The 19421-nt window shown below is 42.8% G+C and overlaps 2 gene segments (V, D, J or C); both read left to right on the forward strand.

Annotated features, from left to right (window-relative positions):
- Window positions 1-9890: 9890 nt before the first annotated feature.
- LOC116516765 lies at window positions 9891-10505 on the forward strand. The segment is given in 2 exon segments: window positions 9891-9970; window positions 10123-10505. Coding segments are annotated over 2 exon segments (429 nt in total).
- A 4619-nt stretch (window positions 10506-15124) lies between these two features.
- Window positions 15125-15650, forward strand: LOC116516766. The segment is given in 2 exon segments: window positions 15125-15191; window positions 15334-15650. Coding segments are annotated over 2 exon segments (360 nt in total).
- The last annotated feature ends 3771 nt before the right edge of the window (window positions 15651-19421 follow it).

The following is a 19421-nucleotide window of genomic DNA, read 5'->3' on the forward strand; positions in this document are numbered from 1 at the left end:
GGATCTTTGACCATCACCAATGCAGAGGCTGGAGACGAGGCAGATTACTACTGTGGTAGATGGAACAGTGCAGTTACTCTGTTGCACGGTGGTGGATTCTTATGGGGAAGTGTGTCAAAAACCTCCTCTCTTCCTCTTCAGCCTGAACTAGCAAAACTCTCGGGTCTCTTAAGCTCAAGAGTCTCAAGTCACAGATCAAGGTGTGTTGTTGGGTGTCTTGTTCTCCTTCCCCTTATCTTTTCTCTCTCTTCTTTTTCTGATATTTAAACAGAAGGAAGAGATGGTCCTCTAGGGACAGAAAACTGCTGCGTTTCTTCCGCCCAGGTGGGGATAACACAGATGTCACAATATCAGCGGCCAGTAGGGGCTGCTGATGCCCTTTCGTAGATCTCCAAAGAATGACTGCAGCCAAAGCCTGGTCAGATGTGGCTCCTGAAATGTCTCCTCTCTTCTTTACAGCGAGGAAGGCGCTGATCCCCCCCCCAGAACACCTGAAATAGGCAGGATAAAAGGAAAAGGTTGGGAACACCAACTATGCTTCTCACGGCTTCTTCCAAATATTAAAAAAATAAAGAATAAGGCAATTTCTTTTGACCACCTTAGCCCATATGTCCAAGTGGAGGGTGGTGCTCCTCTTTTTCCCCAGTCTGGTGGTTCTACACACTGTTGAGATTAAGAAGAGTTGCCGAATTTCATGTATCCTTTCCATGTCACTTTCACATGTAAAGAAGCATGTTTAAATTGGGAAATTGGGAAGTTTTCCTGTTCTCCAAGCAGCACACTTTCTTTTTTAATTGAGACCTTTAAATTCCTCCCAGTTTCCAAATATGTTCTATGCAAATGTTTTCTCTGCTGATTGGTTAAACCAGAGGACCTCAAAATGCTTTTGGGGAAGGAAGTTTTCTAGGACGACCAATTATAGCAGATGTCATTTGCATGGAAGGAGAAAGCAAGGGGCATTTAAGGAAAGGAAAGGAGAAGATCTGAAGAAGCACATAGTTCTCTTTCCTAAAAGGACATTCCTTGGCAAAGTTGAAAATGGGTTGGGCTGTGATTTTCTTAGCTTTGCTCACTTACTGCACAGGTAAAGTTTTCCTGGGCCAAGAGAGGATTTGGCTGTGATTCTCATAAGAAAAGGGTCACATGGAAATGGTTCAGAGGGAATGAAGGTGCATCAGTTTAACACTATTTCTTTCCTTTTCTTCCCTCACTATTTCCCTCCCTCCATCCCTCCTTTCTTTAAAGGCATCAATGGTCAGTCTGCTTGGACTCAGCTTTCCTCCAGCTCTGTGTCCCCGGGTGGAACTGTTACAATCTCCTGCATAACCCAGAGTACAAGAACCATCTATTGGCATCAACAGAAAGCAGGAGAAGCCCCCCATTTTGTCCACTGTGATGGCTGCAGTAGCAGGGGAGAAGGGATCACAAATCGGTTCACGGCCACCAGATCTGGGACTACAGGATCTTTGGCCATCACCAATGCAGAAGCTGGAGACGAGGCAGTTTATTACTGTGGTAGCTGGAACAGTGCAGTTACTGTGTTACACAGTGGTACGTTCTTATGGGGAAGTGTGACAAAAACCTCCTCTCTGCCTCTTCTGCCTGAAACCACAAGCAACAACCCTCGAACCTGTGTCTGTGGACAACTGAACTGAAGACGAAGGCTAGAAAGACCTGTAAGTTGATTTCCATCTTGAAAGGATTCGCTCAGTCTCTTCCACGGAGGTGAAAGGCACCGGAGAAAATTTCACAGGAAGCAAACAGCCCCATGGCTCTTGTTTTCTGAGCAGAAACTGTGAAAGGAACTGATGAAAAATTGGAGAAGGAAGAGATCATTTTCAGCTCTTTAGTACTGAACAGGGAGAAGGATAAATGGAATGGTAGAAGGACACAGCATGGAAAAGTGGTCCCTGGAGCAGGTTTGTGGCATGAGGAATTGTGGCCAAGACCCTCACTCTTCCCTTTTGGCCTGAACCAAGAAGCAACCCAACTTGATCTATGACTGGAGACCCTTAAACTGGGAAGACAGAAGCAGAACACCTCCAGGTTCATCCCAGTTTGCAAAGAAATCTCAAAATGCCCAGCATTGGGGAAGGATGGGCACAGGAGTGTGGGCGAGAAGGGTTCAGGGGAACGCACAGTTTAATGGTCTCAGCCCTTCACCCTGAGCTGTGAGTTCTAATTTTGAAAGAAGAAGATATCAAATTGTAGAAGCTAGAGATAATGTTCAGATGGTTCCACACTAGATGGGAGATGGGAAATAAGGAATTGTATGAAGACACAGGCTAAAGAGTGGACGTTAGTGCAAGTTAGCCCCATGTCTTCAGTATGTAAGGATGAAGAGTTCATAAAGATTGACACTCATGTGTGGTATCCTATATTAGATTTTGAATTCAAGCAGCATACTAAATGTTCTTACTGGGGAAAATATAAAATTGAAGAAGCTACAATTCTACTAGACTTGATGGTCAGATGGTTCAATACCTGATGAGAGATGAGGAAAAGGGGAATTGTATGAAGACACAGGCAAAATAAATGGTTCCATGGGGCATGTTTGTCCCATGCCTGTAGGATGTAAGGATGAAGAATTCATAAAGATTGATACTCATATGTGGTTTTCTATTACGCTAGATGTTGAACTCAACCAACCACATACTAAATGAAATGAATCAGCCACCCAAAACATGAAATTCATCTGAGCAGCATGGACCTCCTTTTCCTCAAACTCAAGGACACCACTAAAATCAAGAAGGAGAAGCCCAGAGAAGGACAACACCACAGATGTATATATATAATGTCTACAGAAAATGTCTTTCTTCAAATCAAAGAATGAAAAACAAGGGAGGCTTTGTTAAATCTTCTGTAAGAGAATTAAGAAAGAAGGCAGGTTCTTGTTCTCCTTCCCCTTATCTTTTCTCGCTCTTCTTTTTCTGATATTTAAACAGAAGGAAGAGATGGTCCTCTAGAGACAGAAAACTGCTGCATTTCTTCAGCCCAGGTGGGGATAATACAGATGTTACAATATCAGCAGTCAGTAGGGGCTGCTGATGCCCTTTCGTAGTTCTCCAAAGAAGGACTTCAGCCAAAGCCTGGTCAGATGTGGCTCCTGAAATGTCTCCTCTCTTCTTTACAGTGAGGAAGGCACTGATGTCTCCCAGAGCACCTGAAATAGGCAGGATAAAAGGAAAAGGTTGGGAACACCAACTATGCTTTTCGCGGCTTCTTCCAAATATTAAAAAAATAAAGAATAAGGCAATTTCTTCTGACCACCTTAGCCCATATGTCCAAGTGGAGGATGGTGCTCCTCTTTTTCCCCAGTCTGGTGGTTCTACACATTGTTGAGATTAAGTAGAGTTGCAGAATTTCATGTATCCTTTCCATGTCAATTTCACATATAAAGAAATGTGTTTGAAGAAATTGACAGGTTTTTCTGTTCTACAAGCAGCACACTTACATTTTTATTTGAGACCTTTTAATTCATCCCAGTTTCCAAATTTTCTCTATGCAAATATTTTCTCTGCCAATTGGTTAAACAAGAAGACCTCAAAATGCTTATGGGGAAGAAAGTTTTCTAGAAGGGCCAATGAGAGCAGATCTCATTTGCATGAAAGGGGAATGCAGGGCCATATTAAGGAAAGGAGAAGATCTGAAGAAGGTTATAATTTTCCTCTATTGAGGGACATTCTTTTCCAAAGTTGACCACGGGTTGGACTGTGATTTTCCTGGCACTCCTCACTTATTTCTCAGGTAAAGTTTTCCTGGGCCAAGAGAGGATTTGGCTGTGATTCTCATAAGAAGTTGGAAATGGCTCAGAGCGAATGAAGGTGCATCCGTTTAACAGTATTTCTTTCTTTTTCTCATCATGCTCTTTCTCTCTCTTCCTTCCTCCCACCAATATTTAAAGGGATTGATGGTCAGTCCACTTGGACTCAGCCTCCCTCCAGCTCTGTGTCCCCTGGTGGAACCGTTACACTCTCCTGCACAACCACTCAGAGTTCCTACAGCATTGACTGGTATCAACAGAAAGCAGGAGAAGCCCCTCGGTTTGTCCACTGTGATGTCTGCAGCAGGGGAGAAGGGATCCCAAATCGGTTCACTGCCACCAGATCTGGGGCTACAGGATCTTTGGCCATCACCAATGTGCAGGCTGAAGATGAGGTAGCTGGAACAGTGCTGGTACTGCATTACACGCTGGTACATTCTTATGGGGAAGTGTGACAAAAACCTCCTCTCTGCCTCTTCTGCCTGAAACAAGAAGCAAAATACCTTGACCACACATTGGATGTTCTTGAACTGAAAAGACAGGAGAGAAATATCTACTGGCAAATTTTCCATCTGCAAGGAAGCCTCTCTGTCCCCATCAAGGGGGATGATGGATACAGGAGTATGGAAGAGGAAGATGTGGGGTCCCAGCCCCCTCTGCTTTGAGTGAAAAGACGCAAAATTGGGGCATCTACAGATGATTGGCAGGCGCTCCAACAATAGACTTGATGTGGGAGAAGAGGATTGTATGAGGACACAGGCTAAAAGGCGCTCACGGGTTCAAGCTTAGGTCAAGGCTAGAGGATGTAGAAATGAATATTTTGTAAAGATTTGTACAGCCTTGTGTGGTATTCCTACATTAGATGTTGAGCTTTACAGACCCAAGTGCTAAGTGTTTTATCACCAGTAGAAATGAATCAACCACATAAAACTCTTCTGAAGAATAGGTTCCTCCTTGACCTCAAACTCAAACACACCACTCAAATCAAGAAGGAGAAGCCCAGATAAGCAAGGTGCCACAGACGTCTGTATAATCTCTATGTCAAATGCCTCTCTCCAAATCAAAGCATTAAAAACAAGGGAAGCTTGTTTTTCAGGGTGGCACCTGAACTGAAAAGACATGAGAAACTTCTGCTGGTCATTTCCATTTGCAAACAAGTGTATCTCTCTCTATCAAGGGGGGGATAATGGATACGGGAGTATGGGAAAGAAATGTGCAGGGGATGCCCAGGGTGTCAATCCCTCTGGTTTGGGATAAAAGGGACTGTTTGAAGGCACAGATTAAAAAGTGTCCCCTGGAACAAGTTTGTGCCACAGCTAAGGGACATGAGGACGAACACTTTGTAAAGATTTGCACACTTATACTGGATTAGACATTGAACTGAATTGTTCATGTTAAATGTTCTCACCAGGAGAAATGAATCAGACAATGAAAGATTGAAACTCACTTGATGAACAAGTAAATCTTGACCTTAACCTCAAGCATACCACTAAAGTCAAGAAGGACCAGCCCAGAGAAGCATGATGCTCCAGAATTACATATCATCGCTACCTAAAATGGCTTTTCCCCCCACCCCACAATATTGGAGACTTTGGGATATCTTCTGTAAGAGGGTTAATAAGGATGGCACGTTTTGTTCAACTCATGTCCTTCAACTCATTCTTATTTTGTATGCGTGTGTGTTTCTGATATTTCAGGAGAAGGAACTTTGGTGGTCTTCAAAGTATGACATATTTTTTCAGCCTTGGCAGGGATAACACAGATGTTACAATATCTGTGGCCAGTAGGTGTTGCTGCTGCCCATTTCATGCTTCTTCAAAAAAAAAAAGGCTTCAGCAAAAGGATGAGCAGATGTGACTCCTGCAAAGTTTAGACTGTTCTTCTAGAGTAAGGGAGGGGGAGGGCGCTGAATCCTCACCCAGCAGGTGAAATCAGGAAGGATAAAAGGAAATTGTTTAGGATCACCAACTCTGCTTCTGGTGATTTGTTCCAAAGAAACAAAATAAACCCTGACGATGAGGATGGCTTATGACTAGGCCTATCCCATATGTCCAGTTGGAGTAAGGACCTCTGGTTTTCCTAGACTGTGATCTTCAAGAGAAATGCCCTCTCTTTGAACCCTGAGAATTAATCAATGAGTGTGGGGTACATTCCTCCAATCCATCCCATATTTCTCCAAATACAAATGCATTTTCTGAACTATGTGTTAGGATTCCAAATAGCATCTCAAAGTAAATCAGAGTCCAAGGCAAAGTATTGCTCCAAGTTCCAATTTATTAAGAGAGCCATGTTGGCACATCTGGGAAAACCCAAATCGGAAAGCTTCCCGGTTTCCCCCAGCTAGTTGAAAGTTCAAAGTCTTGCCCCCACACCCACAAGTCCATCACATGATCCAATCTCCAACAGCCATGCTGGCAGTTCCACCCATCCAGTTCCAGTCACTCTTCCTCTTGAGACTGAAACCACAAGCAACATACCTTGATCCATGAGTTGGACGCTTGAGCTGATGAAGCAGGAGAGAAATTCCTGCCAGTTCATCACCTTCTGCAGAGAAGTCCCTCAATGCCCAGGACGGAGGATGATGGGCATAGGAGTATGGAGGAGAAGGATGCAGGGAAGCCCAGAGATTCTTGGCCTCAGTTCCTTCTGTGTTATAAGTACAAATGTTGGAAGAGGAAGACGTGACATTGGAGAAGCTGGAGATGATTTGGAGGTGCTTCAACACTTGTTTGGGGGTGAGATTCAAGGGAGTATATGAGGACACTGGTTAAAATGGGATCACTGGGACTTCTTTGTGCCACCATATAGGATGTCGGGATGAACACTTGGTAGAGATTTGCACACTCATGTATGGTTCTCCTACAGTAGATGTTGAACTTTACCGAACATCTGCTCAATGTCCTTACCAGGAGATATAGCTCAGCCACCGAAAGTATGAACCCCACCTGATGAACAGGTGTCTCCTTTACCTCAACCTCAAGCACACCGATAAAGTTGGGAAGGAGAAGCTCAGAGAAGCTCCATGCTTCAGACTTACGTATAATCTCTACATAACATGTTCTTCTTCAAATCAAAAGGTTGAAAATATTAAGGGGGACTTTGTGACGTCTTCTGTGAGGGAATGAAGGAAGGAAGGCACATTCTCATTCTCTTTCAACTTGTTTTTCTCCTCTTCCTTTTCTGGTATATAAGGAGAAGGGAGATGCTAGTCCTCAAGGGAACACAAGTGCTACATGTCTTCGGTGCAGGTGGGGATGACACAGATGTTGCACAATCAGTGGCCAGTAGCGGTCGCTGTTGCCCTTTTCATGCTTCTTCAAAAAAACCGGCTTCAGCAAAAAGATGAGCAGATGTGACTCCTGCAAAGTTTAGACTGTTCTTCTAGAGTAAGGGAGGGGGAGGGCACTGAATCCTCACCCAGCAGGTGAAATCAGGAAGGATAAAAGGAAATTGTTTAGGATCACCAACTCTGCTTCTGGTGACTTGTTCCAAAAAAACAAAATAAACCCTGATGATGAGGATGGCTTATGACCCATATGTCCAGTTGGAGTAAGGATCTCTGGTTTTCCTAGACTGTGATCTTCAAGAGAAATGACCCCTCGTTGAACCCTGAGAATTAATCAATGAGTGTGGGGTACATTCCTCCAATCCATCCCATATTTCTCCAAATGCAAATGCATTTTCTGAACTATGTGTCAGGGTTCCAAATAGCATCCAAAAGTAACTCAGAGTCCAAGGCAAAGTATTGCTCCAAGTTCCAATTTATTAAGAGAGCCATGTTGGCACATCTGGGAAAACAGGATTCTGAATGCTTCCCGGTTTCCCCCACCTAGTTGAAAGTTCAAGATCCTGCCCCCACACCCACAAGTCCATCACATGGTCCAATCTCCCACTGCCATGCTGGCAGTTCCACCCATCCAGTTCCGGTCAGGTGCAGAGGTGCAGAGACAAAGGATGACCTTGGCTTTCAAGTTTTTGCACTCTGCAGACCTCCCCAAAATGGCCTGTTTTTCATGAAAACAGGCCCATTTTTTGGCAAAGAAAGGGCATGCATAGTCTTTAGGATGCTAATATAGTGCTTCTAGGGGCTGGGGGACAAAAACAAACAGGAAATGGCCCCTTTTTGCTCATTTCTGCCCAACCCAACTCACCATATAACTTCATTTTTGCTTGAGTAGTGTGAATCCCCCCTAAAATCAGAAATCCTGGGCAGATCTGGTTAGATTTGCCCAACAGTGCCATTTGTCTAGCAAAACCAGTCTGGATCAGAAGAGACGTGAAATAAATAGGGATGAAACCCACATTACAAGCCACTTTCAAGTTACAAGCGAAGCTGGCAGCAGAGCCGGACAGTGAGGAGGTTGGGGAAGAAGATGGGCCAGTCCTGGAGTCTGGGGAAGGCTCGGATGAGGGCTCTGCGTCGGAGGCAGAGATGGGGCCGAGACTGTCTGGCAGTGATCAGATGCCTACAGAGCTAGACAGCAGTGAGGCAGAGGAACAGCTGGAGCCTGTTCCCAGTGTGCGCATGCAAATTTCAGATGGGGATAATGCAGATGTTGCCCTATCAGTGACCAGTAGGAGATGTTGTTGTTCTTTCATAATCCTGAAAAGGATGGCTTAGCCAAAAGGACGGCCAGGTGTGGCTCCTGCAAAGTCTAACCTAGACTAAGGGAGGAGGCACTGATCCTTCCCCCAAGATGCGAAATAAGGAAGGATAAAATGAAATGGTTTTGTTCCCACAACTCTGCTTCCAGAGCGTGTTCAAATAATAATAAAAATACTAATATTAGGATTGGTTTTGAGATGCCTTTTTATAAAATATATATTTTTTTATTTTTAAAACTAACAAAAACAAAACAACACACATAAAAAACTTTCCTCAATTTTGTCAAGCATGTCGTTTGGTTACAAACTTTTGTGCATCAGTTTTTACAATTAAAAATAAAATCACTGGTTATCCATCAAACATAACTAAATACATACTTATCATTGAACATTATGTGTTCAAGTTACCGCTAATATTAATCATCCATAGAGTGTACAATACTTATAGTGTAGCATATTCAACTCCAGAAGTCCTTTCCCATTGCTAATCGAAGTAGTTATTGAACATTTCAATTCATATCTCTATATAAATTTTTCATTACATCATCATTAGTCCATTTAACATATAAAAATCTTACCAGTATAACATGGTCGATGCTTACAATTATACATAGGATTCAAATCATCCCATTCTTGTACATTGAATACATTATTGTCCTTTGTATATCATATGATCAAACACTCTATTTCATAGCGAAAAACAAAAACTTTCATAACAATGACTATAACTTTCTGGTAGTACATTAACAAACAATTTCATTTCCAGGTTTTTTTATCCAACCATTGGTAAAACAAATCCCATACCTTATAAAATTGCTCATCCTCCTATTCTCTAATTTCAAATGTAAGTCTACTCATCTCGGCACATTTCGTTATCTTCCGAATAGTTTCCTCCTGTGTTGGTAATTTCTCATTTTTCCAATTTTTTGCAAATACAATTCTAGCAGCTGTCAAAACATTTACAATCAAATCTTTCAAGTCTTTATTGTATGTTTCTGGTATGATTCCCAATAGAAAAAGTTCTGGTTTTAAGTCTATGTGTTTATGCATGTTTTGAGATGCCTTTGATCTTGTTTCCAACCGGAGGATGACCCTCTTCTTTCCTAGAGCTGGTGGCTTTGGATGGAGATCTCCTCTCCTGGAACCATCCATGATGAGAACATCCATGAGTGTAGTCTACATTCCCCCAATCCGCCCCAAGCAAATAACTGCTGATTTCAATTCTTCTCCCTTTTTCTCAACCTGAAATACAGTTCCAGTTATTTTATTGGTCATGATATGGGAGATCAGACCTTGACTAAGTGCTGGTGAACCACAGCATTTAATTCCTCCTCTGTTTCTGAATCTCTTCTATGCAAATGTGTCCTCTTGTCCTTGCCTTGAGCTAGAAGGCCTCAAGGTACTTCAAGGGAATACAAGAATCTAACAGGACCAATGGCTGAAGATCTCATTTGCATGGAAAGAGAAAGCAGGGGCATTTAAGGCAAGGAAAGGAGAAGATCTGAAGAAGGTTATAATTTTCCACTCCAGAAGGACATTCCTTGATAAAGTTGACCATGGGCTGGGCTGTGATTTTCTTAGCACTCCTCACTTACTTCTCAGGTAAAGTGTTCCTGGGGCAAGAGAGGATTTGGCTGTGATTCTCATAAGAACTTGGTTCCTTGGAAATGTCTAAGAGTGGAAAGGAAGGTGCATCTGTTTAACAGAATTTCTTTCTTTCTTGTCTCTCCCTCTTTGTCCCCCACCCTTTAAAGGCATCGATGGCCAGTCCACTTGGACTCAGCCTCCTTACATCTCCGTGTCCCTGCGTGGAACCATTACACTCTCCTGCACAACTCAGAGTACTCAACCTATTAGCTGGTTTCAACATCAATCAGGGAAAGCCCCTCGTTTTGTGCACTGTAATGATTACTGCAGCAGGGGAGAAGGGGTCCCAAATCGTTTCACCGCCACCAAATCTGGGACTACAGGAACTTTGACCATCACCAATGCAGAAGCTGGAGACGAGGCAGTTTATTACTGTGGTAGCTGGAACAGTGCTGGTAATGCGTTGCACGGTGGTGAATTCTTATGGGGAAGTGTGACAAAAACCTCCTCTCATCCTCTTCAGCCCGAAACCAAAAGCAACATACTTTGATCTTTGACTGGGGACACTTGATGCAGCTCCTCCAGATTCTTTTCCATCTCCATAAAAGTCTCTCTGCCCCCATCAGGGAGGGATTAGGGCACAGGGCAGAAGAGTGCAAGCTCTTCTGTCCTGGGGAAGCAACCAGCCCCATGGTCTCAGGTTCTAGAGGTCTGAGTAAAAACTATAAAAGAAGAATCTGGACAATTGGAGCAGCCAAGAGTTGATTTTCTGCTAGTTCAACAGTGGTTTGGAGGTGGGGTAAAGGGGATTGTATGAGTGCTGAAAGGTAATCCCTGGAGCAGGTTTGTGGCTGGAGGACGGAGAGATAAACCAAGACTGCACATCTAACAGAGCAGAATAAGGGAGGTGAAGGTTTTCTAGTCCAAACCCTGCACAAGCAGAAGATCATAAGCTGTTCCAGACAAATGGATGTCCAATATCTTCTCGGAAACCTGTAGTGGTGGAACTTCTGGATGCAAGCCCTTCCGCTAGTTAATTGTTCTCACTGTTAGGAAATTCCTCCTTAGTTCTAGATTGTTTCTCTCCTTATCTTCCACTAGATAGATAGATCCTTCAACTTAAGCTCATCACTAAAATGAAGAAGGACAGAGAAGGATCTATATAATTTATAGTTATTGTTTAAAAAATCAAGTATTAAAAACAAGTAAAACTTTGAGACATCTTAAATGGAAGAATTTATAAGGAAGACACGTCTTATTCCTTTCTTCTCCTCTTTCACCTCGTTTTTTTCAGGCCTTCCTCTGATATTTGAAGAGAAGGAAGATGATGGCCCCTAAAGTACAACAGGTATTGCATTTCTTCAGCCCAGATGAGGATAGTAGGTGCTGCCATATCGGTGGCCAGTAGGAGCTGCTGCTGCCTTTTCATATTTCTCCAGAAAATGATATTGCATAAGCAAAAGGGTAGCCAGATGTGGCTCCTGCAAAGTCTAGTCTCTTCTTCTAGAATAAGGGAGGAAGGAGGGCACAGAAGGTGGAGGAGAAGCCTACAGACCAATAGCCTCAACTGCAAGACCCATGCCCAGAAATGAAACACCCACCTGACCTAATAAAGCAAGAAGGATTTAACTGAGATGGGTGTGGTGCAAACTGGACAATTAACCCAACATGGAGTGGAAATAGACATTGTCTACAACCCGCATTTACCTGACTTTGGGTGTTTGTTATGGCACTGCAGAGAATTTTCCCAAGAAGATGTACAGTAAAGAACTTTAGGAAGAAATATCCAGGAGTTACTCCACTTGAGACCATGCAAAATTTGAGGGGGAAGAGGGTAAAAACTATATGAATCTATGGCAGTCATTAGCATTAACATTCATTAAGTTCCTTTACATTAATGAAAGTATATATACAGAAAAAAGTGTTCAACCAGGAAACAATAATTCATTTTCATTCTTATCCCTTTTTCTTAAGGTGAAATGAGGTTGAAATACATTGAATAAATTTATTGAATAAATCAATTTGAATGGAAATAAATCCAATTCAAATCCAAATCCAATCCAGTTCTACTCATCCATAACATGGTGCTCAGGAGATTACTAAAAGATGGCGGATCCAAGTATTTAATGCTTTGGTTTCAAAACCTCCTTTATGAAAATATCTCCTACCGTCAATGGCTAAGCAAGAAGCCCTTATTATGCTTTGTGGAAATAAAAAAAAATGTAGTGGAACCAATCGGTGCAGCTCTCATTTGCATGAAGTGGCCAATCAGAGGCATTTAAGGAAGAGAAAAGGAAAGGAGGAGGAGAAGAAGATTAAAATTGTCTTCCCTAGAAGGACATTCCTTGCCAAAGGTGACCATGGGTTGGGCTGTGGTCTTCCTTGCACTCCTCACTTATTGCACAGGTAAAGTTTTCCTGGGCCAAGAGAGCATTTGCCTGTGATTCTCATAAGAACATGGAAATATCTAAGAGCAAAGGGAGGTGCATCACATTTACAACATTTCTTTCTTTTTCTCCCCCACCTCTTGAAAGGCATTGAGGGCCAGTCCCCTTGGACTCAACCTCCCTCCAGCTCCGTGGCACCAGGTGGAACCATTACACTCTCCTGCACAACAACTCAGAGTCGCCACTACATCTTGTGGATGCAACAGAAATCCGGACAAGCCCCTCGTTTTGTCCACTGTGATGGTTGCAACAGGGGAGAAGGGATCCCAAATCGATTCACTGCCACCAGATCTGGAAATATAGGATCTTTGACCATTACTAACATCCAGGCTGAAGATGAGGCAGATTATTACTGTGGTAGTTGGAACACAGAAGTAACCCAGTTGCACAGTGATCAATTCTTATGGGGAAGTGTGAGAAAAACGTCTTTTCAGCCTGAAGCCCAAGCAACATACCTTGACCCGTGACCGAGGATGTTTCAACTGAAAAAGATATGAGAGAACCTCACGCAGTTTCACTTTCATCTGCTACATGGTCTCTTTGAAAATCATGAAGGGTGATGGGTGAAGAGAAAGCCCAGAGCCCTGAGGCTTCAGGTTGCAAATCTGATGGGAAGAGCTGGTTTGCAAATAAATATATATCTGAAAACGTTTCACTGCTGTATTTGTGATGAAAAGTATGATTTTATGGGAATCTCAATCGCCATATTGCCTACATTGCTATCCTAAAAAAAGAAAATTGAAAATGCTTCACTGACACATCTATTTCCCAACGTAAGAATGGACCATCAGAAGCAAGAAGGTTTTAGCTGGGATGGATGTGGTGCAAATTGACCAATTAATTTGACATCAGTAGAAGTTTAAACTTGATATAAATATTGGTTGTAATCTCTACTTTGCTGACTTTGGAGTTGAGCCCATGGCACAGAACAGTATTTTTCAAAGAAGGTTTATAGTAAGGAAATCTCTGAAGAATTATCCATGAATCAGTCCATAAAAGGATACAATATAGACAAATTTTGGGGATGAGACATCCATCCTCCACCCACCCACCCACCCATCCATCTTATCATTCATCCAACCAACCAACCAACCAACTATCCATCCAGCCACAGGTGGGCTCCTACCAGTTCGCACCTATTCGTCAAATCTACCGAACTGGTTAGAAGAGGTTCCACCAATGGACCCGGAAAGCAGACCACACCTACAGAAGAGGTTCCAAATTTTTTTGAAACCCACCACTGCACCCAGCCAACCAACCATCCACCCATTCACCCACCCACCTATCCAATCATCCATTCTACCAACCAACCAACCAACCAACCAATCAACTAATCAACCGACCAACCAACCAACCAACCAACCAACCAACCAACCAACCAACCAACCAACCAGCCAATAATCCACCCACCCACCCACCCATCCATCCAATAATCCACCCACCTATCCATCTAATCATCCATCCATCCAACCAATCAACCAACTATCCACCCACCCATCCATCCAATCATCCACCCTTCCATCCTACCAACCAACTAAGCAACCAAGCAATCAACCATCCGTGAACTATGGAATAATAACTAGCCTTCACTTTTTGTTCTTTGCTTAGCACACATATATTTATGGGAATATAGAACACGGAATAATAAAAAGAAGGGAACTTGGAGGTCTCCCAGTCCAACCCTTTCCCACGGCAGGGAATCCTATACCATTCTGAACTTCCTTTGGGCTTGATGGGATGGAGACACACGGTCATAGAAAGAATAACAGAATGATGAAACAGAATAATAGAGTTTTTCTTAAGGTGATACAAGGTTGAAATAAATCCAGCAATTCTCCTCATCCATGACATGGTGGTCAGATCTTTACTAGGTGTTGGTGAATGCATTTAACTCTTCCTCAGTTTCTGAGCCCCCTCTATGCAAATGTGTCCACCCGTCATTGGCTAAGATAGAAGACCTGATTATAAAAAAAATGTTTGTTGACTGTGGAAGAGATATGCAAAAGTCTATTTGTAACCAACTGATACACTTTCTATAGCATGTAAAGAAGGATGTTGTATTTGTTTTAAATTAAAAATTAAAAAACTTTATTATATATAAAAAAAGAAATGATAGACAGGCTTGCCAACAATGTGATATATTCATGCGCTATCATATAGATGGTGACCATCTCACACAATGACCAACTTGTCATACTACAGGTCACATGACACAAGAGATCACATCTAATGATCAGACAATCACACCACCCATGGACCACATGAGATCAGTAGAAGCAATGTGAAGAACTGAACTGCTTTTGACTGCTGGTCTTGAAGGGACATTTCTTCATCTTGAACCATGTGAATTAATCAACGTTGATGGGATACATTCCATCAATCCATCCAATGTTTGTCCAAAGGCAAATACATTTTTTTTTTTGTAATATGGCTTTGTAGATTCAAGCAGATCAAAACAGGTTCTTGGAATGAGCTCCAGATAGACTTCAGTCCACTAAACCACTAATTCTTGTTTCTTCCTTTTCTCCCAGTGCAGGGAAATAATAGTTTTAGACCAGACACATCTTAGCAGTTGCTCATCCCTCTCTAATCTGACACCCAGAGGGCCGGGTTGGTAGTTGAAGAGGAAAATATTTGCATGAGTGGGTCCTCTCTTGTCCTTTAGGGGTTTAAGAGAGGAGGAGAGGAGGCAAGGGGGAAATCCATTGGCTTGAGAGAAGAGATTGGCCCATTGAATTGTTCCACCATGTCCCTGGCATTTCTTCTCTCCATCGTCCTAATCTCCGTTGGTAAGAGAAATCCAATTGGAAAGAGGCACAATTCTGTCTATAATTAATCCCAGAAAACCTTCCTTGCTCCATTGTTGAGTTTTCCATTTGTGGTGCTCCTCTTGACCCACCGTTAAAGAAGCAACATCTTGCTCTCTTTCAGGCCCCAGCCTTCAACAACTGCAGAACCTGAAGGACACAGAATTTGTGACCCCTGGGGGCACAGTCACCATATCCTGTCGATACGATGGTGGGAATCTTGGGGATAGCAACTACCCTTGGTGGTCCCAGCAGTTCCCTGGGGATAAACCTCGAACTCTGATCTATACAACCAGTACCAGACCATCGGGGGTTCCAGCCCGTTTCTCCGGGTCCAGATCAGGGAATGTGATGTCCTTCACTATCACTGGGGCTCTGGTTGAAGACGAAGCCACCTATTATTGTTGTGTCTGGACAGGTAGTCAGTGCCACAGTGATTGATTCAGGTGGGGAAGTGAGACAAAAACCTTCTCCTGGGTTCATTTTAGTTTCTCTTTTTTAAAATTGCTCTGTTTGCAGAAGTGACATTTGACAAAGAGAAAGAAAGGTGGACTTTGGATTGATAGAAAATCAGTGGAAAAGGGCATCCCATCCAGGTGATCTTCATTTAGAAAGTCCAGTTGTTGTTCATGTCTTTTCTTTCTATTTTTCTTACACTCCTCAATTGGAGTCTACAGGTGATTTCTTGGCCTCGTGTCTCTCTGGGAGTCCAGAAAACTCCTGGCATTTGAAGGGTGTTGTCATTGCATTTAGAGAAATGGCATTAGGGCTCAAACCCAGTGTTGGTTTTGGTCCTTCTACATCATCCAATCCAAGAACCACCCAATTTTGGTTGATTTAAGACAAATGGATACGTCTATCACATCCATTTCTCCATTGAGAATGTCCAGCTCTACCCCGTGTTTATGCTTTCATCCTTTCCCTCTTCATCCTTTATAACTTAGGGATGTTTGATATGAATCCACATTTGTGCAGATACTATGAAATTCCTGAAATCTGTCCTTTACATAATGCTGTGTGCTAGTATTTGGAAAAAAAATTATCATATCTATTGGTCATTCAAGAATGTCCCTTATCATCCAAAATATCGCTTGTAATTTGGTGTGTTTTGCACAACAACTTTTTTATTTCTTGTTTTTTGAATATCCATCCATCCATCCATCCATCCATCCATCCATCCATCCATCCATCTAACTATCTATCTATCTATCTATCTATCTATCTATCTATCTATCTATCTATCTATCTATCTATCTATCTATCTATTTATCTGGTTAGTCATCTATCTATCTAGCTAGCTCATCCCAGATGCTATAGTAATTATGTTTTAGCCCTTACATGTTATGCAGATGAATAGAATTTCATAATCACATTTCTATATAAACATTTGCATTTCCCGTTCATCTAAAAAGTAGGATATTTGAAGAAACATGGAGGGTTCCCTGATCCCCAATAATGCTGTCAGGTATAACTGGGAGCTTTTAAGTCTCCCCAATTTTCAAATCTTTATGCAAATGTGTTTTCTGGTCATTGGCTAAATTAGACAACCTCAGAATGCTTTGGGGAAATAAAATATTGTAGCGGAGCCAATGAGTGCAGACCTCATTTGCATGAAGCGGCCAAGCAGAGGCATTTAAGGAAAGGAAAGGAGAAGAAGGTTAGAATTGTCTCCCCTAGGAGGACATTCCTTGCCAAAGGTGACCATGAGTTGGGCTGTGGTTTTCCTTCCACTTCTCACTTACTGCATAGGTAAAGTTTTCCTGGGCCAAGAGCGGATTTGGCTGTGATTCTCATAAGAACTTGGTCCCTTGGAAATATCTAAGAGCACGAAGCAAATTCCACCAGTCTAACAGTCTTCCTTCCTTCTTCTCCCCTCCCTCTCCCTCTCCCCCTTTAAGGTGTTGATGGTCAATTTAGTTGGACTCAACCTCCGACAAGTTCCGTATCCCCAGGTGGAACTATTAGGATCTCTTGCACGACTACTCACAGCTCTAACTGTATTGTTGTTATCAACAGAAACCAGGAGAAGCACCTCGCTATGTCCAATGTAGCGTATATTGCAGGGGAGAAGGGATCCCAGATCGGTTCACTGCTACCAGATCTGGGAGCACAGGAACTTTGACCATCACCAATGTGCAGGCTGGGGACGAGGCAGATTATTTCTGTGGTAGCTGGGACAGTTCTGGTACTGCATCGCACAGTGGTGAATTCTTATGGGAAAGTTTAACAAAAACCTGTGTCCCTTCTGCCTGAAACCAGAAGCAATGTACCTTGACTTGTGACTGGGGACATTCGACTTGAGGAGATGACACAAGCAAAACTCCTGCAGGTTCATCTCCATCTGTAGAGAAGTCTCTCAATAGACAGCAAGAGGGATGATGGAGGCAGGACTGTGGATGAGTGTAGGGTTTTTACAGTGAATCATCTGGATGGTCCTTGGAACTGAGGTTACACGTGTAAGTAAAAACTGCATCAATCTGCAGAAAATATTTGCCTGTCAGCTATTCTTTGCTTGCAGTGTGTTCCCAGGCACCAAGGGCACGGGATGAAACAAAATAATGAACCTGCAACATTTTATTCACTCATTTGATAACACTTGTATTCATTCAGCTATAACAACATGCACATTCTCACGTATACCAATGATGTAAGGACTAACCAATTATTGTGCCTTGGAGACTTGTTAGCCAATAATGATATAACACGTAAAGTAGGTAGAGCTAAAGAAGCTGAAAACACTATACGTATGATGTTTCATCTGATGTTCCATCTGCAGAGAAGTCTCTCAATGGACAGCAAGAGGGATGATGGAGGCAGGAGTGTGGATGAGGAAGGTGCAGGGAAGCCAATAGACCCATGGTTTCAACCTTCAACCCTTCAGAAATTGTGAATGGAGAAGAAATGAACTTGGAGAAGGTAGAGGTGATTTTTATCTGGTTCAACACTAGAGTGGAAATGGGATTGATTGATTGTGATTTAGTTTATTTGTATGCCGCCCTTCTCCGGGAGGGACTCAGGGCAGTGAACAACTCGAAAGGGGAAAAGGGGATACAAACACAATACACGTAATTAAAATACACAAGAGTCATACAGCCATACAAGTCGAGAGGGGAGGGGAACTCATCAACCTCAGGCCTGCCGGCACAGCCAGGTTTTGACGGCTTTCCGGAAGGCCTGGAGAGAGGTGAGGGTCCGAATCTCTGCGGGGAGTTCATTCCAAAGGGCCGGAGCTGCTACAGAGAAGGCCCTCCCCCGGGTGGTAGCCAGATGGCATTGGCTGGTAGACGGAACCCGGAGGAGGCCGACCCTGTGCGATCTAACGGGTCTATGGGAGGTAATTGGCAGCAGGCGGTCTCTCAAGTACCCAGGTCCAATACCATGAAGGGCTTTATAAGTTACAACTAGCACTTTGAAGCGTATCCGGATACCAATCGGAGGATAGGTGTAACGTGGGTGTACCGAGGTGCACCCACAATCACTTGCATGGCTGCATTCTGGATGAGTTGTAGTCTCCGAATACTCTTCAAAGGCTGCCTTTGAAGGGATAAAGGGGATTCTATGAAAACAGAGAACTAAAAAGTAACTCTTGGGTTAAATTGGTGCCATGAATTATGGAAGTAGTGATGAACTCTTAATAAAGATTGGAACAGTCCTTTAATCATCTAGTCATCTAATGTTCTCCCACATTAGAAGTTGAACCAAGGAGACCAGTTGATAAAGCTTTGCTTCTTAAGAGAAATGAATCAGCCACTAAGAACATGAAACTCTTCTATTGGAAGATGCTGTAGATCCTTCACCTCAACATCAAGCATACCACTAAGTGCAGAAGGAGAAGCCCAGGGAAGCATGACAAAAAATCAAAGATATAATGTTGTCCTAGAATGTCTTTTTTAGTATCATAGTATTAAAATGCTGCATTCTTGTTCTCTTTCAGCTCCTCCAATTTTTTTTATTTCTATCTTCTGGGAATAGACAGAAGAAAGGGGAGAAGGACGGAAGAAGGAAGACGATGATGCACGAAGGATGGCAAAAGCTGCATTTCTTCTGCCCATGTGGGGATAACATAGATGCTGCTATATTAGTGGCCAATAGGGGCTGCTGCTGCCCTTTCATGTTTGTGCAACAAATGACTTCAGCAAAAAGATGGGCAGATGTTGGTGCCTGCAAAGTTTCATCTTTTCTTCTAGAATAAGGGAGGGAGGAGGGCACTGA

Source organism: Thamnophis elegans, chromosome 13, assembly GCF_009769535.1.
Source record: "Thamnophis elegans isolate rThaEle1 chromosome 13, rThaEle1.pri, whole genome shotgun sequence".
NCBI classification, from domain to species: domain Eukaryota; kingdom Metazoa; phylum Chordata; class Lepidosauria; order Squamata; family Colubridae; genus Thamnophis; species Thamnophis elegans.